This window comes from Ipomoea triloba, chromosome 3, assembly GCF_003576645.1.
Source record: "Ipomoea triloba cultivar NCNSP0323 chromosome 3, ASM357664v1".
Classification (NCBI taxonomy): Eukaryota; Viridiplantae; Streptophyta; class Magnoliopsida; order Solanales; family Convolvulaceae; genus Ipomoea; species Ipomoea triloba.
In genome coordinates this window covers 22592922-22616432 of record NC_044918.1, presented here as the reverse complement: position 1 = coordinate 22616432, position 23511 = coordinate 22592922, and the positions used below count along the sequence as shown (strand labels likewise).

The window sequence follows — 23511 nt, the reverse complement described above, 5'->3', positions numbered from 1 at the left end:
TAATATTAATCAAAAATAAAAATAAACATATACTCTATCTCAACTAAAAACCTAAACTGATAGGTATATTGCACATTTATGTTTATATATTATATACTCAACAAAAGTGTTATATTTTTCATCAAAAAGTGTCACATTTCCCCTAATAAATTGTTGGAAAAAATGGCAATAAATGGCATTTTAAGTGGCCATTTTGTGGTATAAATATATGTAGGGTCCACATTCGATTTGGGTCGGGTCAAAGTGGATTCGGGTTCTTCGTTCTTAGACGAAGAGATCGATATATTATACGCTCAAAATGGATAATGGGTGAATGAGAAATTGGTTCTCAAAGTAGACCCATTGAGATGGAAAAATTGTGAGAAAAGCTTTAAGGAAAGCCTTTGTCCCACATTGGTTTGGGAAGAAGATTTCACCCACTATATATACAAGAGTCATTTTATGACTAATTAACTTGTATAGCATAGATGCTCTCTCTCGCGTGCAAGGGGGGTGCAAATCAAATCTCAAAAATGAGTTCGAAAGGCACAAATGTTGTCCGAAAATTGGCAGGCCTTGCGGGCATAAGTTATGCTAAAACTCCGAGCGGTTTTTTCCATCTCATACCACTCCGCGACCTCTCGAAGGTGCGCAGCGGCAGCGCTCGAGACATAGGTCTCGCGATAGTTTGAGACATCGTTGATGTCTCGAACTGGGCGCAGTTCGAGACATCAGCGATGTCTCGTGCGGTTACGCCCGCGCGACACGAACGACGTTCGATGTCTCGCGGAAGGATGTTCGCGGCAATAGCGTGATCTCTCGCACTTCACAGGTCGATCTCTCGCGGCAAAGAACTGATCACTCTCTGTCCGCCCGATCGACCTCTCGATGCAAAGAGTCACGTCTCACAGGCGGTACTCCAGCGTGACTTTCGGGTGACCTCTTGAGAACAGCTTCTAGGCTAACTCTTCACCTCCATGGTGACCGTTCAGGAGAATTAACTCTAGTCTTTAAGGAATTAATTTCAGATTAATTCCAATTATTAATTTCAAAGTTAAAACTCTTGTTAGTGGGGGTTAGTGGAAGGCTGTTACGAAGGTTACATTCCCAGAATTGAATGCCATGTTTATGATGCTATTTATTCTTTAATCTCCTATATATTTCCAGGGGAGCAGTAGCATTTTGTGTGAAGCCATACACAGAGACGAAAATCAATTTTCCTACCTCGAAACTCTGCTCTTCCTTCCTTCAAGCCACCTGTGTTCATCCCACGTTCTCCTTCGTCGGGTCCCGAGTTTGTGTGCTCAAACGCAAGGACCGTAGTACGTTTTATCCTGGGAAACCTAGGCCGCAACGTTCCAGCACCCCGGGAAGCGGTAAATAAGGTTTTAAGGAAAGTGACAACACGACTCGTACTTACAACTACCCCAAAGTCCGTTATACACCGTCCCTGTATTCCAGGTTTATCTAACCTTTGTTGTAGATTTAAATTCCTGAAATTTTCTTGTAATTTCCTTTTTGTTGTAATCCTTCGTGGATTATTTTTCCTTGTAATATTTCTTGTAATATTTGTTTTAGTGAATTTTCTATTTCGTCCATTTTCTTGGGTATTTCGAGAATTGTTTCCCAACATAAATAATGTTGACAAGTGTTTGTTAATTACTGATAAAAGAAAAAACATACTTTTAAAAAAATGTAATACTTTTAAATCAAAATGTAAAAGTATTAAAAGTATTACATGTTTCCTATATAAGTAATAAACATTTTATTCTTAATTAGCATTACATTTGTGAGTATAAGTAGTACAATTGCATCTTAACTTTACCCGACCCGCCTCACGGTGAGACAGTCCCACACAAGTTTTCTGCCAATCTTTAATTTATGAAATTCCCAGACCAGACAGTAATATGAATATTATATTGACATGAGCAAGTGAAAATGTAGGGCAAATATACAAACATTAGATGATCTATGTTTGTTGCTTTCAGCTGATAACTATATACAAATTTAAGCACACAACATCATTATGCTCAAAAGGAAAGTTGGGTTGTCATCCATATTCCAACTGACACAATCCCTATCGTAGCTAAAGCTTGAACCAATTCCAAGAACACATTCTGCTGCTGCACAGGCAAGGTTCGCCAATCTGTCCGCCTGTAACAAATCATTCAGAAACCAGTCGAGCAACAAAAACCGTGAATCTCTTACCGGGCGTTTGGTTGGAAGGAATGAATTAGAGGGGAAAGGAATTGTAATTCCATGAGAAAAGAATAAGGTGGAAATAAAATATGATTTCAAATTACATCATTAGATAGGCAGGAATAGAATTTTTGGCAATTGAAAGGAAAAGACTAAAATGCCCTTGGCAATACTAATAATAATAATCTGACGGTAGTGCTGTAATTTCATCTTTTTTTCCTTTCCATCCACCACCGAATTGGAATTCATAAAGGGAGAAACACTATGAATTGCAATTCCTTCCAACCAAACAATATAATTGTGCTCCACAAAGAATTAGGCTGTAGCTGAATTACAACTACAGCCTACCAAACAGGCCATTAGGTGCTCAACTGTTCAAAGAGCGGGTATAGAACTAAAACAATACTAATTCATCCAAGAATTACATACCCCAAATCAGCAACGATAATGCTAACGTTATCTTGTGATCGCTGATAATCCTGTAGAAAACGAAAATATAATTTTAAAAAAAAACACAGAATTTCTACATTTTTGGTTCTATATGCAAGTTTGCATTTGATCTGGGTAGAGTTTATTACCAGGGCCATCCTGGCAAGGGCTTCGCAAGCTATCTGTCATCAGTGATTACAGGATGTTAAACGCTAGATACTAAACAGGGTGTACTAAAGTATTGGGACATGGCGATTGCTGACCTGAACATCCCCGTGTTCCCGAAGTTGATTCCTAACCAAATTAACTGCATCTGAGCTGAATTTTCGACAAAATTAATCAGGGAGTAAGTGGTTGCTGGATTTATCAGCCAAGCAGTGGTGAATATCGGTTGTAATCTAAGTTATGGAAACAGATAACTCTGCGTAGAAAATTGCAGTGCGAACGGACCTGTTAACGTAATCCCACAATCCATCAGATGCTAGTACTAGAAATTCTGCATCTGATCCAAGAGTAACTTGAGAAACATCTGGAAATGCAGTAACCAAGTCACCGCGAAATGTCACCCTGGGAAAGTGTAGAACAGTTTTTGTCATGTGGAAGTTTATCATAAAACACATTTCACCCATAAACTATATTTGACTTGTGAAACTCAATTTAGTTTCATTTCTTCAACCAGAATGGGAAATCTAACATAAGAACAAGACTAAGGCAGTGTCAGGGTGTTAGGGGAACAAGGAGGGATAGTCCAGGTAGATCAATGCTTTCCTTATGTAATTGTATGCTTATATGGTAATGCTAGGATCGCTTACCACATGCCAAAAGCTATAGCTAGTAGCGAAGGCGCAATTTTATTTCCTTATACCACCATCACATTTTCAAGAGTCAGGATGCTGGACTTGGCCCTTTACCAACCTCGGCCCAACAATCCCCTAAACCACATGGTGTTGGACTTGGCCCATTAACTATATTTGACTTATGAAACTCAATTTAGTTTCATTTCTTCGACCATAATGGGAAATCTAACATAAGAACAAGACTAAGGCAGTGTCAGGGTGTTAGGTGTGTAAGTGTGTTGAATTTGAAAGATCAAAAGGCCTGGCGGGTGGAGAATAACAACCATCCGCCAAGCAAAGATGAAGAATCAAGGAATGACAAAATTATATAATCCTGAAAGATTACAATATATTACTATAATAATTCTATGTTTCTAGTGAAGAAACATAGTACATATATATACAGATACATAACTGTTAATTTAAGTACCTATCCATAAACAAACACAACCGTATAGTCAAGCATAACCCTTTGTTTTTCAACAAGGGGAACAAGGAGGGATAGTCCAGGTAGATCAATGCTTTCCTTATGTAATAGTATGCTTAAATGGTAAAAACAATGACATATATCATCGAAATGAATGGTTTTCAATCCCATATCTTTCAGGTCTCCTTGCTCATTTTTTACAAACAAAACCAAGGAAATAGTCGATGCCCTCCCACCCCTCCTCTTATATATCAAACTGAACATATTCTATATAAATGGATATGAATGGATCCGAGATAGAACCTACCGGGAAGCAAACTTTTGAGACCACCTGCCTTCCTCGACACCCTTCTCCAGCATCCTTTTAGTTGACATGCCACAAGATGGATACAAGATTTTAAAGTATTAGACTATAAGTGGTCCTTTCTATCTACGAATAACCATATTTTGATTTTTGAAAGTAATAACAGATGACTGCTCTGATTTTTTTGAGGAAATGTAGAAATGACATACTCATTCTTCTTGTTCTTGAATCGCATATCCCCAAAAGCACGGGATACAGAAATATCTCCACAGATTCGTCCATTTACAATCTGCAATTATTTATACAAAACTAGAATTGGAATTTATGCTAAGAGTACATTTCAACTCACGAAGAGCAGATAGTACGGGATCAAGTAAATAAAGCTCACCCATCCACCTGCTTCCCTAATTCGTCTAATTTCATCTAGAGAAACTTTGTTACTCCCATAGGGTCGGTGAGAGTTGGTCAATGCTTCTGCTTTCCCAGACCGTGAGAGAACCTGCATATACATAATACATGGATATTGTTTTATCTATTTATAAAGAATGGTAACAACAAATCTTTTCCTATTGCAAAGACTGGATAATAATAATGTACCACGCACGAATCACCAAGATGTGATATGAAAAGTGTGTCTTTCCCAACAAATATAACTGTAGCGGTTGCTCCAGATTCAATTTCCTGCCCGCTTGTCTCAAGCCTTTACAAAATGAAATAGCAGCTAAACCTTCAATGCAATCATATACAGTATAAAATCATAACTGAACCATGGTACCTTGAATCTTGCTAAAGCAAGATCAAAATTTTCAGAGAGATGACAAATTGGCATTTACCAATTCACAAGTTTTGCATCAACAGTTTCAAAGGCGTCTTGTAGTGCTTTACTTATTGCATTCAGGTCCTTTCCATTCAACAGCAACCCACCCTGCAATGCTCTAACACATTCTCGATATAGCTCCTCCCTATGGGTGGAAAACCGAGTCATACATTATACAAAATTATTGCAGCAGTACAACCTTGTAGTAATTTCTTTTTCCTTGAAAAATTGGCCCATTGATTAAAAATAAAAAATAAAAAAAAAATAAAAAAATAAAAGTGGAAAAAAAAAAATTGAATCCTTTGCCTAATGTGATACTCCCTCTATCCCATTTTATTTGTCTGGTTCGATTAACGATGACTGAAGTTATTTTTAATTCAACTTTCATAATATTAAGTAAAGTTTAGTATTAGTATATAAAATTTATATATTTAGAAACTACATTAAAAGTATTATTAAACACACAAAAAAACAAAAATAAAACTAATTAAAATTACTAAAGAAAATAAGCAATGGAGAAAGAGTTGGTTTGACTAATGAATAGTAAACAAGACAAAATGGAGGGAGTATTATAGTCAAATGTTTTAATGTTAGTAATCTAAGACCAAAAGTTAGAACATTGGTACAAGTCTAACCAATTTTTCAATCCAATCCAACTAGATTTGGCTTACATGTTTGCTGTGGGCAAATTATACCTGGTCTATCTTGCATTGTGGACCTTGATTCAAAAATAACCTTTAGATATGTGTATGCAATTTACATGCACTCAACAGTTTATATATTTGTAGTTCATGTTATGTGTTTGTAATTCTCATGTTATGTGCCTTCAATTTGTTTACGGATACAGAGATTGTTAACTACAAGTACAAAATGTGTTAACTGCAAACACATAATTTTTGGACCAAAGTTCACAATGCAATATAAATCTTGGTCCATAGTATAACAATTGTTTGTTGTTCATTAAAGAGAATGATTGATATCTTTCTCAAGTCAAATATTAAATTAAAATGACTAATGAAATAACCTATGCAACAAGAATAAGGGATCACTATAATAAAACTGATATATTCTTTTATGAAAATAGTGTTCAACTCAATCCATTTTAATAAATCGTATTAACACAGGCTAAAATTACACCAACTTTTAAATTGTAGTATTAAATTACCTAAAGATTTGTCTATAACTATTCCTAAAAATTTAATAATAGTATCTTAATTAATGTAGGAACCTTAAATCAAAGCACATAAAGGCCCTATTTTGTAACATAGTTAGCTTAACAGCCAATTTTAGCTTATTTCATTACTATTAACTCTATTTGAGCTGGTTAAACAATTAATATAAGTATTTGATTAATTAACTTTTTTTGTAACAGGTTATTGCTCCAAAATGTTAAATTAAAAAAAAAATCAACTTTTTGACAAAATCATTTTGCATGTAATCAGCTATCAACTAATTTAGCGGACATCTTTCTACAATTAGTTAATGCTATCAACTAATAAAAACACTCATCCAATAAACTAACCAGCTAACTGCAATCAGCTAACAACTATTTGGCAATCACTCAACGATATCAACAAATAATCATCCGAAGAATTCAGAAATTTTTAAACAAAAAATAGATATTAAAAAATAAAACATAAAAGTAGTTTTGCCATTTTCACACACCTGAGGAATCTGGCGGAAGAAAACCCAGCATGGCCGTCAAAAACCGCAGCATAAGAGAAGCCACCAAGATCATCGGACTGAACTATAACGGCGGCGTCTTCCATCTCCTCCCGCGGGCCTTGTAGCAGCGACGAACCCCATCTGACACCGGAAACGCCGGAAACCGAAGCGGGGGAATCGATCGCAATGGCGGAGCAGCATCTCCCGGTTCGTCGTCGCCCTCCATTACCCTTAACTATAATGCTTTTTTTGGTGCCTATAGTGTATGCATAGTTAGAGTAGAGTCTGGTTAGCAGAGATTTTTGAATTTGGGGGCTAAGCAGGGCCATTGATTAGAGATGTAATAAGCGTGGGCGTGGAATGAGGTTTTTAGGAATCCAAAAGACGCGAGAATAGGGCGTGTGGCCGAGGTTTAGTGATTGTAAGGATAAGAGGAATCGCAGAACTGTTTCCACCACTCAAATATACTGTAGTCTTGTGGGCTGTGTTACATAGTTATGAACTTAAATTTCAGTCTTTTTTTTATTTAAATCGATCAATTATGGACAATATAAGTTGATTTACCTTTTTGTGATTCTATACTGACTAGGATCATAAGCTAAAGTTTAGTCAATACACATCGTCAGATAATGATTGTGGGTCATACTTATGGAGTATGTCTATTTTTTTTTTAGTTCTACTGACTCTATTATATTGTAGTATCTGTTCATACATACTTTCTCAACTTGGAGTATGTCTATTTATCCAAAATAAGATGAGATTTTACAAAAGAGTTAATATCATTTAGGATCCCTTGACTATTGGTATTTACTTCACTAGGTCATCTGTTTAAAATTTTACTTAAATAAATCCCTTGAGTAATCAAAATACCAGTTAGGATCTCTGGACTATCAGCATTTACTTAACTAGGTTCTCTGTTTAAAATTTTACTAAATTAAATCCCTTGAGTAGTCAAACGCTACTTAAATAGGTCATCCATTACTTTTTTTCATTTGTGAACCATCAAACCTAGAAGTAAACTTGTCTTTTCTTCTAGCTGTAATTGAAGCCAAGAGTGACAGTTTGCTTTATGGTAGTTCACCACTTGCCCTAACAACAACTCATAGGTCTGAAGGCATCTATTGATCTTTGCCGCCTCCTGCAAGTTTGCTTTAAAAACAAAAGGTTGTCATCAGTATAAAAAAAAATAAAAAAATAAAAGATGGGAAACGGGCGGGCCCCGCAAGCCACCCTACAGCCCTGAATAGAACTTTTGGCTTGGGCTTCCTGCAGCAATAATGACAATCATTCTACACAAATAATGAAAAGATAGGGGGAAGGGGGATCTCATTGCCTCAACCCACGAGACGGGGTGGTAATCTCCGAAGGTCAACCATTTGCCAACACCTTATACCGAACAAACGTAACACATGCCATAACCAAGTCAGTCCATTTACCGTCAAAGCCCAAGCCTTGCATCATAGCTCTAAGAAAAGACCATTCCATACGGTTGGATGCCTTGGCCATGTCTTGAGAGCTGCCTAACCCACCTTCCCCAAGTGCTTTCTTCTCATAAAATGACCAACCTTAAAAGCAATCAAGAAATTATCAATAATTAACCTACCAGTGAGAAAAACACTTTGAGAGTCATAAACAACACCTTCCAACATAGGCTTCATATGATTGGCTATCATCTTCGCCATAATTTTGTACACCACGTTGCACAAAGCAATAAGTCTCAAATTTGCCACTATTTTAGGAGCAAGCTTCTTGGAAGTCAACACTATGTTAGCGTCATCAAGCTCAAAAGGGAAAGAGACTTTATTAAGACAATCAAGAACAAACTCCGTGACATCCTCACCCAATATATCTCAAAAATGTTGATAGAAACATGGATTCATTCCATTCGAACCTGACGACTTACCTATATATATATATATGGTTCTAGGGAAGGATTCAGGTGCGGGGAAGGGTTCCCGTGCAGTTGTGCGGTTACGCACCTTAACCATTACAATGGTTCACATTAAGTACACAAACTATGCACCTTAAACACACAAAAAAAGTACCTTAAAAATACAAACCACGCGCACCTAAAGCTTTAGGACGATGCACCTAGATAAGTGCTTATTTGTCTATATTTTTCCCCATTTCACTAAGTCATTTTGCTTATTGATCATTCCAAATTTAATGAGAATATGACTAAACTGTGTTGTTTTGCAAGGATTTTGGATTTGGAAGCAAAGATGAATATTTTCATGCATTTTGAAGGAAACTAGAGTCAAAAGGAACATTTTGGATGCATTTGGAGTCAATGAAAGCCAAGGAGAAACTATGGAGATGGGTGCAACACTTCCAAGGGAGCCTAAGAGTTTTATTTTCAATGGTGTTGGTCATTTGGGAAAACCAAAACAAAAGAGAAGCAAAGGGTCAAGGTATTGAAATTTCTGCACGTCGACATCTTAGTGATTGGACGATATCTCGGCCTATAAATATCCAAATTGAGTGATTCTTGTGCCATTGGAACGAAGGCTCAAAGGGCTAAAACTATCATGGGACATTAAAGCTTTAAAAAGAAGCCAAATGGGTCAAAATCGTCCAAACTTACAGATTTCGTCCAAATCTGCCACTGTTCGGTATTTTGACCATATCTCAGCCTAGGAATGGCCAATTGAGGTAATTCTTGAGCCATTTGAAAGCCAACTTGAAGGGATACAATTTTGTTGAAGACTACAAAGGCCAATGAAATGGTTTTAAGGGTGAAAAATAGCCTAGAGGCCAAAGCAGAGTCATAGAATTCTGCTTACACAGTGAGAAATGCACTGTAATTCGGCCTAAATGAAATGGGCACCGAAATGGCCGTGTGGGTGGCCGTTTCGCACCTGCTATGTGTATATTTAAGCTCGTTTTGAGCATTTTGAACTTGGTTTTGACACATGGTTGAACCCTAGACACTCCCATTCACTCCCTTTCATATTTTTAGGTTAGATTAGGCTTAGATCTAAGTTTTGGAGCTTGTAATCTTGGATTTGAACTTTGATTTCAAGATTCTACCACACATTTCAATAGAGAAGCTTTTTTTTCCCTTATCTATTTTTCTTTTGCAAGATTTATGTTTATTACTTGTGTTTTTGTGTTCTTTATGCTATTTAATCATGAGTTGTTAGTTTATGGGCTTGAGTTAGAGTTGTATTACCTATTTTGATGCTTAAGTTGTGATTATTGTGAAAAAGGGGAAGAACCGTACCCCAACCTAAGGTTCATGTGTTTGAGTTGGGTCTTTAATCTATCTTGCAATAGTTGATACGTAGCAATTGTTGTTTGTGTTTGGAAAGTCTTTTATCTCAATGGGAATTGGATGGAAGACTTGAGCCTTCCCACTCTCGAACCCAATTTCCCTTCTATGGAAATAGGGGTAGATTGGGGCTTAAATAACTTTTGTTCTTCAAGGACTTGGGGTTGATACACCACGGGAGTGGGGTAATCCTTGTTCTAATCCTTATTTTGACTAGGATTTATTTGTGCTTGCCTCAAGACCCTAGGTAAAATGTTCTTCCCCCAAACTTAAATGTTAAAGCATCTAGATGGTAATGCCCCTAACTTGAGTCCTATTTCTTTATTTTGTATTTATCTATTGTTTATATATGCTTGTTCTACCTTGTTGTCGTTTACTTAGCTTCTTGTTGATTTCCTTGTGCTAGTGCCTAGTTTTGTGATTGCATATTGCGTGTCATAACCCCCAATCTTCAGTGGAACGATATTTCACACACGTACACTCACCATCACTCATTTTTGCTACACATCACACCTTAAGTACACAAACCATGCACCTTAAGAACACAAACCATGCACCTAAGGTTTTAAACTGGTGCACCTTAAGTTTCAACAACTCACACACCTTAAGCATACAAATCACGCACCTTAAGAAGAAAAACAATGCACTTTAAGAAAGAAAACAACGCACCTTAAGCTTTAGGTTCACTCACCTTAAGTTTCAACACGGACGCACCTTAAGCATACAAACCACGCACCTTAAGAAGGAAAATCACGCACATTAAAAAAGAAAATTACGCATGTAAAGCAACTGCACATGAGAATGTCAAACACACGGAAACTCATTTCTATGGTTCTAAGTGAAGGGTAAGACCTCAATAATTAAAAAAAAAAAAAAAAAAAGGTGCGACCAATAATAAACACGTATATTATTTATTATAAAACCTCATCTCTAAGTTCCATGGCCCTCACAAGAAATCAATTACATTATGCACACATACCTACATACATTAACATTTCAACGACCTTTATAGTGGTCGTGATGGTCGATGACAGCATTGGAAAAAAAATTCTAATACTTCTTTGCCTTCACGTATAAATTAATTATGAGTTAATGAAATCTGAGGTCCTCCAAATATAATGGTGTTGTCATATTTAGACCTAAACTTTCAAGTTAACCACCTATGATCTTGTAATAATTTTCAAATTTTAACCATTTGTGATCCTTTTGTTACCATTATCCATTTAGTTCGTGTAAAGAAATGGCATAGTCATCCTTTCAGAAGAATCATAGCTAGTTAAAATTTGAAAGTTGAAGGACTACGGTAGTTTGAAAGTTGAAGGACTATGATTGGTTAACTTGAAAGTTGAATGATTATGGGTGATGATTAACTTAAAAGTTTAAGACTAAACGTGACAAAATTATTATACTCGGAAGATCTCATATCACATTAACTCAATAAACTATATAAGGAAAATATTTTTATGAGAAAAGCTTTGTCATTGTAAAAGTCTTTCTCCTAAAAATGTTTGTAACCAACAAATAATTCAACCAATACTTCTTTGTCACTTTGTCAATTTTCTACACATAATTCTGTGTTTTTAGGAAATATACCATTTTAGAAAAGGAAAAAAAGAAGAATGAAAAAAAAGAGAGCAATGAAACCAAAACAAATAATATATAACTACAATGAAAATACTAAAACTTTAAGATATAAGAGTTAAAATAAGCATCCAAACCATTAGTTAAATAACAATTAAGCCATCAAAATATAAAATGTTCTAATTGTACCGCCCCTCAATTTGTAAAAAATGGTGTAATTGAGTTGTTTAGCTTGTAAATTTCAAGTAAAATGCGGCATGTAATTCCATGCATCACTAACTTGTACAAAATAATGTTTTGAATCTAGTGCGAAAAGTATTTTAAAAAAAAAAAAAAAACCTTGCAGGTTTCAAATTTATAGCTACCTCTCCACCTTCATAATAAAATTTTTAGTTTTTTTTTTAATTCTTCAACAATTAAGAATGAGAGGGGCATCTCTATTAATGGAAATTAAAGAGAGACGAAAGACTTGGGGAACCCTTCATCTCTTACATCTCTAGTTTGGAGATGGAGTTCTTTACCTCCGTATCTATACAAAGGCGGAGTCAAAAAATCACGTTAGGAGGTCAAAATTATAGCAAAAATTTACAATGTCAGTCTACATCATTATCAATTATACTTGATATCATTATATATACTGTTAAGAATATATAACGGAATAATGCGGTAGCGATGGCAGGGTTGTCGAAGCCCTACAAAATTAATACTAGCTCACTCCACTAATTTGTAGTAGTGGCAAGACCAGGTCGAATCCCAAGAGAACTAATGAGGATCGTTTCTTAAATTAAAAGAACTTAGGGTGGAAGAAATAATTTGAAATAAGTAAATAAAGTAAACTATAATCGTAAACAAGTTCAGGTATGATGATATTTGATTCAAGGAAAAAGAAATATTAAAGATGTGACTTAGATCATTGGCTCTTACAAATAAATTGTTAATTCAAGTACTTAGCCAAAGACTAATCAAGATAGCCATAACTAGCCTTTGATCTCCCTGAATTAATTGGTTCAAACTAAGCATTCAATCCAACAATTGTTATTGAATAAACTGGGGACGATAGCGTTCCTTATTCACTCAATAACATCATTACACTTAAATGAAAAGTAGCTAAGCCTAAATCACAGATTGAGATAGCTACAACCTGCAACTTAGTCTTCCTGTTCTTTATGTACTGATCACAATAATATAATTAATACAGACTACTCGGTCTAATTGTTTATGACAATTACGGATCATAAACTCATAGATAGCAATAGGAAAACAATAATAAACTAAGTTGTCAATTTAATTCATTATCAGTCTTCCCTGGAAAATTAACTTAAAAAGAACAGGAAGTACATGAATCCAACAAATTAATTGAAATCGAACCTTCCTAAATTCACAACTGAAATTTCAATTCCTTGAATCAAAATAAATAAAATCTAGCCAGACATGGAGAAAAACTATTCTAAAGTTCCAAGAATATGAAAGGAACAATCTGCTAAAATACATCAGAATAACTCTCCTTTTATAGGGTTTTGAATCAACAATTTTCCCTAAAATTATTGCTCTTACCAAATCAAAGGCTGATTTCTCTCACAATTTCAACCTCAAATTCAAAAGCTTGTTTGATTTTTGATCTTCCGCGAACGAAAACCATTCGAAGTCGCCGTCCGAAGCTCCGCTTGCGCCTTTTATTTCGTTGTCGATTGTAATTCGCAAACCTGCGGCTGTTGTACGTAAACAAAACAAAAAAAAACTAAAATAAATAAAAGTAAAATAAAGTAACGTAGCAAAACAAATTAAAGTCAAACAATCAAAGTATAATTAGGATTATTAAATAAGTGAGACCCACTAAACTAATTTATTAAAATCAATTTAACTATAAGCTTAATTCTACTTAAATTTATTAACTAAAGTTATCTCATCCTAATATAATAAATATACTAAATTGATAAAATATAAAATATAAATAATAAAATTAACCTATAAAATCTTATTTAAATCATGGTATAAAATATGCTTATCATAATTCTCCCACACTAAAACTATGCTTGCCCTCAAGCATATCCTCATCCTTCAAACATAGACTTTTCCAACTCCTTCCAAGTCACCTAAAAATATCTCAAAAGTTATTATATATTTAAGTACTAGAGGTGAAACACACTCAAGAGAACAAGCATGATTTATTGATAACACTTGAAAATAAATAAATAAAATGACTCACTAGTTTTATCAAAATCAAATGAACAAGACTTAACACCCTCACAAAGTTTCACAATTCACTCATTGCACTCATAGTGTCTAAGGTATAGTGTATCAAACTCTCAAATCAAAACATACCAAGTAATCCCATAGGCTTGCAAGTAAATCAAATCTCTACCACTAGCAAACATGAGTTAAACCATGAATCAAAGGGTCTTTCATTAAAGGTTGTAACTTGGCTAGGGTAAAGGGATATGGTAAAAGGAATTTTTAGGCTTAACAAGTTGAAGGAACCACATAAGCCTCTACACAAAATTTCACCCTAAGAAAAATTACAAAGCCATAAACATATTTTCATTCCTCCATCACCTTCACATTTCATTTTCATGTTTTTTTCACTTTCTTCATCTTTCATACTTTTTTCCTTTGCCACATATATATTGCATTTCTTTTGTTGCCTTCATAAGACTTTATTCAAACTCTTTCTTTTGTTTCATAACACTTTCTTTCCTCAATTCTCTTCATTTTTTCCTTTTCCATATTTCTCAACTTCATTTTTCATAGACAAACAATAGTTCACATAAAAAGAACCATCACTTAGATAAATTAATTCAACTCCCAATAAAAACTACACTTTTCAGTTTCCAATTGTATCTTGAACTCATAGTAACACTTTATTGACAATAAGAACAAGCAAAACCTTGTGCAAATAGACTAATATGATTCCTTCAATTCAAGGGTTCAAAATTTATTGGGGGAAAATAATCAAAGAAAAGGGAAAAATAGCTTGTAATGTGGTAATTAAAAGAAAAGAAAGGCTAAAAGCTCAAAGTCACTCACTAGGTGTTAAAATGCAAGGTAGGCTTTTTTGGCTCAAAGTGGCTCAACCTAGGTGCCCTTTTCATCTTCATGTTCTAACTCACTTGAATGTGGTCTCAAAATGCATTTAAGAGCAAGTTCTAGCATACACAAGCCATGCTTGATATCACACAACAAAGAAAATTGAGCAAAGTGTTGCTCTGTAGGCTCAGAAGCTCACCAAAAGGGTCAAATTGCATCTTGCACATTTTCATTCAATAAAACTAATAAGGATTTGAAAATATATTTTTTGCATAAAAGAGAAAAAAAATAATAAAATAAAATCATGCTTGCTTTTCTCATGTGTTAAAACTCTAAACCAAAAATATATCATAACTTAAGACATATCCCTAAATAACAAGAAAGTAACCCAAACAAGTCATCATCAGTGTGCAACACTCTCCCCCACACTTAAATCATGTATTGTCCTCAATGTATGCACACATAAAAACTTCACATATTCACAAAGAAATTGAGCATATTTTAAGAAAACTTATTTGAAAAATAAAAAAAAATAAAGAAAAGAGAAAAAAATGAATTATTGAATTGGGTTGCCTCCCAAGAGCGCATTTGTTTAATGTCGTTATGCCCGACGCAACCCTGTATGTGTCTTTTTCAATCACAAATACTCCGAGAGGGCTAAATCAACATCTTCCAAACCAAAAATCGTCATTCCCTCATGAAAGGGCTTTAACCTGTAACCGTTAACCTTAAAAACTTTTCCTGTATCAATGCTTTTAATCTCTATTGCACCATAAGGAAAAACGTCAGAAACAACAAAAGGTCCAATCCAACGAGTACGTAACTTACCAGGCATAAGCTTCAAACGAGAATTGTATAATAAAACTTTTTGTCCTACCTCAAAGCTTTTTCTCAAAATCATGTTGTCATGGAACATCTTGATTTTCTCTTTGTATAACCTGGAATTTTCATAAGCATCTAACCTCAACTCCTCCAATTCCTGCAACTGCAATCTCCTCTCTTCACCAGCCTTCTTCATCTCCATATTACAACGTTGTACTGCCCAGTAGGCTTTATGTGCAATTTCTACGGGCAGATGACAAGCTTTTCCAAAAACCAACCGACAAGGAGACATCCCAATCGGAGTTTTGTAAGCTGTCCGATAGGCCCATAGAGCATCATCTAACCGTAAGCTCCAATCTTTCCTACCTGTGTTCACAGTTTTTTCCAAAATAGACTTTACCTCCCTATTGGACACTTCAGCTTGCCCATTGGTTTGGGGATGATACACTGTAGCTATTCTGTGATGCACACCATACTTCTTGAACAATGCTTCAATTACTCGATTGCAAAAATGACTCCCTTGATCACTTATAACAGCACGCGGAACTCCAAATCCGTTAAAGATGTTAGATTTCATAAAACCTGCAACCACTGAAGAATCATCAGTTTTGGTGGCTTTTGCTTCCACCCATTTCGAGACATAATCAACAGCTAATAGAATATAATGAAAGCCACAAGAAGATGGAAAAGGTCCCATGAAATCAATGCCCCACACATCAAATATTTCTATGAGACAATGAACCAGTCTTTTGACATTTTTCACAAGTCTTACAACACAAATATGCATCTTTAAATAAATTCTCCCAATACAAACCACTATCCAAAACTTTTATCGCAGTTCGCTTAGGACTAAAATGACCACCACATGCATAATTATGACAAAAAGTTAAAACTGACTGTTGTTCATTTTCAGGCACACATCGTCTTATTACTTGATCAGCACAAAATTTCCAAAGATATGGTTCATCCCAAACATAATATTTAGCTTCACTTCTTATTTTTTCTTTCCTAGACTTACTAAGGTAATCAGGTAAAGCTCCAATGACTAAGTAATTAACAAGATCATTATACCAAGGAACCATACATGACATCTGGAACAATTGCTCATCAGGAAAATTTTCAGAAATAGGAAGTGTATCTTCATCTCTCACCAACCTACTTAGATGATCCGCCACTGGATTTTCAGCTCCCTTTCGATCCTTTATTGTCAAATCAAACTCTTGAAGTAATAAAATCCATCTTATTAGCCTAGGCTTAGATTCTTTTTTCCCCAAAAGATATTTCAATGCTGCATGGTCAGAAAAAACTATGACTTTAGAACCAAGCAAATAAGATCTAAATTTATCTAAAGCAAAAATAATAGCTAAAAGTTCTTTCTCAGTTGTGGAGTAACTGCACTGTGCAACATTCAATGTTCTTGAAGCATAGTATATGACATGGCTTTGCTTCCCAACTTTCTGGCCCAAAACAGCTCCAACTGCATAGTTGCTGGCATCGCACATAATCTCAAAGGGTAGTTCCCAGTTTGGAGGTTGAATAATAGGTGCACTTGTTAGCAATGCCTTAAGCTTGTCAAAAGCTTCTTGACATTCCTTTCCAAACTCAAAAGTAACCTCCTTTTGCAACAGCTTAGACAAAGGGACAGCAATCCTTGAGAAATCCTTAATAAACCTGCGATAAAATCCTGCATGTCCAAGAAAAGAACGAACTTCCCTAACATTTGTAGGGTAAGGTAAGTTCACAGAACGAACTTCCCTAACATTTGTAGGGTAAGGTAAGTTCACAATCAAATCCACTTTAACATTTGTAGGGTAAGGTAAGTTCACAATCAAATCCACTTTAGCATTTGTAGGGTAAGGTAAGTTCACAATCAAATCCACTTTAGCCTTATCAACTTCTATCCCCTTAGATGAAATTACATGCCCTAACACAATTCCTTGACTAACCATAAAATGACATTTTTCATAATTCAAAACCAAATTAGCATCAATACATCTTTTTAAAACTTAATTCAAAACCAAATTAGCATCAATACATCTTTTTAAAACTTTAGACAAATTATTTAAACAAACTTCAAATGAATCGCCATAAACAGTAAAGTCATCCATAAACACTTCTATGGAATCGCCATAAACAGTAAAGTCATCCATAAACACTTCTATGCAATCGCCATAAACAGTAAAGTCATCCATAAACACTTCTATGCAACTTTCAATAAATTCAGAAAAAATCATAAACACTTCTATGCAACTTTCAATAAATTCAGAAAAAATACTCATCATGCATCTTTGGAATGTCCCTGGTGCATTACATAAACCAAACGGCATCCGCCTGAACGCGAATGTTCCAAATGGACAGGTAAAAGTAGTCTTTTCTTTGTCTTCTTGAGCAATGGCTATTTGATAGTAACCTGAAAATCCATCCAAAAAGCAAAAACAAGATTTCCCAGCCAATCTTTCTAACATTTGATCAACAAAACAAGATTTCCCAGCCAATCTTTCTAACATTTGATCAACAAAAGGTAATTTCCCAGCCAATCTTTCTAACATTTGATCAACAAAAGGTAAATTCCCAGCCAATCTTTCTAACATTTGATCAACAAAAGGTAAAGGCCCAGCCAATCTTTCTAACATTTGATCAACAAAAGGTAAAGGGAAATGATCTTTTCTTGTAGCTAAGTTCAACTTCCTAAAATCTATGCACATTCTCCAACCATTTTGTATTCTCATGGGTACCAATTCATTCTTTTGATTTTTTACCACAGTTATACCAGTTTTCTTTGGCACTACATGATTTTTTACCACAGTTATACCAGTTTTCTTTGGCACTACATACACTGGACTTACCCATTCACTATCAGAAATTGGATAGATTATACCTGCATCTAAGAGTTTAAGAACCTCTTTAAATACCACATCCTTCAATGTTGGGAGTTTAAGAACCTCTTTAAATACCACATCCTTCAATGTTGGGTTGAGTCTTCTCTCTTTAAATACCACATCCTTCAATGTTGGGTTGAGTCTTCTTTGTGGCTCCCTTACATCCTTCAATGTTGGGTTGAGTCTTCTTTGTGGCTCCCTTGTTGGCTTCAATGTTGGGTTGAGTCTTCTTTGTGGCTCCCTTGTTGGCCTGGCATCTTCTTCTAAATGGATTCTATGCATACAAACAACTGGGCTTATACCTTTTATATCAGCTAAAGTCCACCCCATTGCAGTTTTGTGTTCTTTTAGCACTGAAACCAGCTTGTCTTCTTGTTCCTGGGACAACTTATTTGAGATAATAACAGGTAATGTCTCTCCCTCACCTAAGTATACATACTTGAGGTGATCAGGAAGAGTTTTCAACTCTAAAGTTGGAGCCCGCAACACAGATGGCAACATCTTCTCATGATTTAAAGTAAAATCAGCATTTGAAAAATTTAAACCAGTTATTACACCTTATAAAACTTCACAAGAAGAATCAACAAACTCATCTAAATCAAATTCAACTTCTAAATCAAGCAAATTCTCAACAAAAACATCTTTAAAAACATCTTGCACTATTGAATCAATTATATCGACATGATAAAGAGAATGATAATCATCAGGGTACTTCATTGCATCAGAAATATTAAATTTAGCAATTTCTCCATTAAACTCAACAGAAAGAATACCCTTATCAACATCTATCTTTGTTTTAGCAGTTTTCATAAATGTTCTACCTAGCAAAATTGGAGTTGATTGATCTATTGCATCATCATTCATTTTCAAAACATAGAAATCAACAGGAAAAACCAGCCCATTAACTTGCACTAAAACATCCTCTATAACTCCAATTGGGTGCACACAAGAACGATCAGCTAATTGAACAACTACACTAGTTTCTTGCAAAGAATTCATGTTTAAAGATTGATAAATAGAAAATGGCATGACATTTATTGATGCTCCTAAATCTAACATGGCACGCTTAATCTTTTTATTACCAATTATACAGGGTAGGGTGAACATACCTGGATCCTTGCACTTTCTAGGAAGATCATTGCTTATCATGGCTGAAACATTCTTACCCAATATGATTTTCTCCTTGCTCTTCAACTTCCTCTTATTGGTACAAAGTTCTTTTAGAAACTTTGCATACTTGGGAATTTGCGTTATGGCTTCTAGCAAGGGGATGTTGATTTCCACCTTTCTAAAGGTTTCCAGAATTTGATTTTCATGTTCTTCTTCATTTGATTTTGCTAACCTTGAAGGAAAAGGGGGTAGAGATGAATTATATTGACCAACAGAGGATTCAGAACTTACCTTAGAATTTTCATTGGCTATAGACTCATTTTCCTCCCTTGATTTTTCTTCTTTTTCCTCTTCCACTGGTAATGAGGATTCTGGCTGAAGTTGCTTACCACTTCTCAATGTGATTGCACTCACATTTTCCTTGGGGTTCACCTCCGTTTGTGATGGTAATTTCCTCAAAGCTTGAGCTTCCAACTTGCTAACAGAAGTGGCTAATTGGGAAATTTGATTACCCAATTGTTGAATACCTGCCCTTGTTTCTTGTTGAAACTGTTGAGTGTTATTAGCAAGTGCTTTAAAAATTTCATCTAAAGACATACCAGAATTTAAAGCTTGGGGTTGAGATTGTTGAGGCGCTTGGAATTGTCTGAAATTCTGATTCTGAAACCTTGGTTGCACCCCTTGATTCCCATAGCTCAAGTTTGGATGATCTCTCCATCCGGGATTATACTGGTTTGAAAAGGGATCATATTTTCGATTGGGTTGACTAGAAAATCCCCCGATTGCATTCAACTCTTGACTTGGATTTTGCAATGTCGGGTACATGTCTGTGGGATGTCCGACAAATGAACATATTCCACATGCTCCTGTGGATTGCATTTGCCCTACAGCCATTTGACGCACAAGAGTAGTTAAATCTGAAATTTTATTTTCAAGTTGAGAAGAACTTACATCATTAACTCTACGGATTGACCCATCCGCTCGTGTCCCATATTGTTGAGAGTTTTCTGCCATGGTTGATATTAGTTGTCTAGCATCCGTGGGTGTCTCTGCCATGGTTGATATTAGTTGTCTAGCATCCGTGGGTGTCTTGTCAACGGTTGATATTAGTTGTCTAGCATCCGTGGGTGTCTTGTCAACCAATGATATTAGTTGTCTAGCATCCGTGGGTGTCTTGTCAACCAAAGAACCACCGCTGGCTGCATCCACCATACTTCTATCCATAGGAGAACCACCGCTGGCTGCATCCACCATACTTCTATCCATAGGCAACAACCCTTCGTAGAAATATTGTATTAGGTGTTGTTCTGAGATTTGATGGTGTGGACAGCTAGAACACAACCCTTTGAACCTTTCCCAATACTCAAACAATGTCTCCCATGTACATTGTCGTATCCCATATATTTCCTTCCTTATATTAGTCGCCTTAGATGCAGGAAAGAATTTTTCTAGAAATAACTTTTTCACATCATTCCACGTAGTAACTGACTCAGGGGGAATATTATAGAGCCAATCTTTTGCTTTATCCTTTAATGAAAATGGAAAAGCTCTAAGGGTTATGTGCTCATTAGTCACCCCACGTGGCTTCATACCTGCACAAACAACTTGAAACTCTTTCAAGTGTTTATGTGGGTCTTCACCAGCCAAACCTCGGAAAATAGGGAGTAAATGAATCAAACCAGATTTTAAAGCAAAATCAACCTCAAGATTCGGTACTGTTATACATAGAGGTTATTGGTTTAGATCCGGTGTAGCTAACTCCCTAAGTGTTCTATTGTTTGGTTCAGCCATTTTACTTACAACCTCCTCGTTTATTGGATCACAGGTTGAATTTACTTCTTCAGAGCTCAATGAGCTATTTCTTTGCTTTGTTTCCTTCCTTAGTTGCTTCGCAAGTTTCTCAATTTCAGGAATGTATTGTAATTCTCCTGAATGAGAAGAACGAGTCATGCAACACTAAGGATAACAGAAGCAATCACAATTAATAATTCAAGAAACAATTTTTAGTTCCCCGGCAACGGCGCCAAATTTTGGCAGGGTTGTCGAAGCCCTACAAAATTAATACTGGCTCACTCCACTAATTTGTAGTAGTGGCAAGACCAGGTCGAATCCCAAAAGAACTAATGAGGATCGTTTCTTAAATTAAAAGAACTTAGGGTGGAAGAAATAATTTGAAATAAGTAAATAAAGTAAACTATAATCGTAAACAAGTTCAGGTATGATGATATTTGATTCAAGGAAAAAGAAATATTAAAGATGTGACTTAGATCATTGGCTCTTACAAATAAATTGTTAATTCAAGTACTTAGCCAAAGACTAATCAAGATAGCCATAACTAGCCTTTGATCTCCCTGAATTAATTGGTTCAAACTAAGCATTCAATCCAACAATTGTTATTGAATAAACTGGGGACGATAGCGTTCCTTATTCACTCAATAACATCATTACACTTAAATGAAAAGTAGCTAAGCCTAAATCACAGATTGAGATAGCTACAACCTGCAACTTAGTCTTCCTGTTCTTTATGTACTGATCACAATAATATAATTAATACAGACTACTCGGTCTAATTGTTTATGACAATTACGGATCATAAACTCATAGATAGCAATAGGAAAACAATAATAAACTAAGTTGTCAATTTAATTCATTATCAGTCTTCCCTGGAAAATTAACTTAAAAAGAACAGGAAGTACATGAATCCAACAAATTAATTGAAATCGAACCTTCCTAAATTCACAACTGAAATTTCAATTCCTTGAATCAAAATAAATAAAATCTAGCCAGACATGGAGAAAAACTATTCTAAAGTTCCAAGAATATGAAAGGAACAATCTGCTAAAATACATCAGAATAACTCTCCTTTTATAGGGTTTTGAATCAACAATTTTCCCTAAAATTATTGCTCTTACCAAATCAAAGGCTGATTTCTCTCACAATTTCAACCTCAAATTCAAAAGCTTGTTTGATTTTTGATCTTCCGCGAACGAAAACCATTCGAAGTCGCCGTCCGAAGCTCCGCTTGCGCCTTTTATTTCGTTGTCGATTGCAATTCGCAAACCTGCGGCTGTTGTACGTAAACAAAACAAAAAAAAACTAAAATAAATAAAAGTAAAATAAAGTAACGTAGCAAAACAAATTAAAGTCAAACAATCAAAGTATAATTAGGATTATTAAATAAGTGGGACCCACTAAACTAATTTATTAAAATCAATTTAACTATAAGCTTAATTCTACTTAAATTTATTAACTAAAGTTATCTCATCCTAATATAATAAATATACTAAATTGATAAAATATAAAATATAAATAATAAAATTAACCTATAAAATCTTATTTAAATCATGGTATAAAATATGCTTATCATAATTCTCCCACACTAAAACTATGCTTGCCCTCAAGCATATCCTCATCCTTCAAACATAGACTTTTCCAACTCCTTCCAAGTCACCTAAAAATATCTCAAAAGTTATTATATATTTAAGTACTAGAGGTGAAACACACTCAAGAGAACAAGCATGATTTATTGATAACACTTGAAAATAAATAAATAAAATGACTCACTAGTTTTATCAAAATCAAATGAACAAGACTTAACACCCTCACAAAGTTTCACAATTCACTCATTGCACTCATAGTGTCTAAGGTATAGTGTATCAAACTCTCAAATCAAAACATACCAAGTAATCCCATAGGCTTGCAAGTAAATCAAATCTCTACCACTAGCAAACATGAGTTAAACCATGAAGCAAAGGGTCTTTTATTAAAGGTTGTAACTTGGCTAGGGTAAAGGGATATGGTAAAAGGAATTTTTAGGCTTAACAAGTTGAAGGAACCACATAAGCCTCTACACAAAATTTCACCCTAAGAAAAATTACAAAGCCATAAACATATTTTCATTCCTCCATCACCTCCACATTTCATTTTCATGTTTTTTTCACTTTCTTCATCTTTCATACTTTTTTCCTTTGCCACATATATATTGCATTTCTTTTGTTGCCTTCATAAGACTTTATTCAAACTCTTTCTTTTGTTTCATAACACTTTCTTTCCTCAATTCTCTTCATTTTTTCCTTTTCCATATTTCTCAACTTCATTTTTCATAGACAAACAATATTTCACATAAAAAAAACCATCACTTAGATAAATTAATTCAACTCCCAATAAA

General features: G+C 35.1%; 3 protein-coding genes across 3 annotated transcripts; all 3 read right to left on the bottom strand.

The window, feature by feature from the left end:
* Positions 1 to 1876: 1876 nt before the first annotated feature.
* On the bottom strand, positions 1877 to 7070 carry LOC116013791 (protein phosphatase 2C 57). Its single transcript, XM_031253720.1, has 11 exons — positions 6657 to 7070; positions 5008 to 5136; positions 4772 to 4874; positions 4563 to 4673; positions 4384 to 4463; positions 4178 to 4231; positions 3058 to 3174; positions 2871 to 2925; positions 2757 to 2789; positions 2608 to 2657; positions 1877 to 2133 (listed from the first exon to the last, which is right to left on the bottom strand). The coding sequence occupies exons 1-11, from the start codon at positions 6983 to 6985 to the stop codon at positions 2010 to 2012; spliced, it is 1185 nt and encodes a 394-aa protein (XP_031109580.1). The 5' UTR covers positions 6986 to 7070; the 3' UTR covers positions 1877 to 2009.
* Positions 7071 to 15169: 8099 nt separating this feature from the next.
* LOC116013078 lies at positions 15170 to 17303 on the bottom strand. Its single transcript, XM_031252737.1, has 2 exons — positions 16373 to 17303; positions 15170 to 16080 (listed from the first exon to the last, which is right to left on the bottom strand). The coding sequence occupies exons 1-2, from the start codon at positions 17301 to 17303 to the stop codon at positions 15170 to 15172; spliced, it is 1842 nt and encodes a 613-aa protein (XP_031108597.1).
* A 1488-nt stretch (positions 17304 to 18791) lies between these two features.
* LOC116013076 lies at positions 18792 to 20933 on the bottom strand. The gene has a single exon (XM_031252736.1). The coding sequence runs from the start codon at positions 20931 to 20933 to the stop codon at positions 18792 to 18794; it is 2142 nt and encodes a 713-aa protein (XP_031108596.1).
* Between the last annotated feature and the right edge of the window lie 2578 nt (positions 20934 to 23511).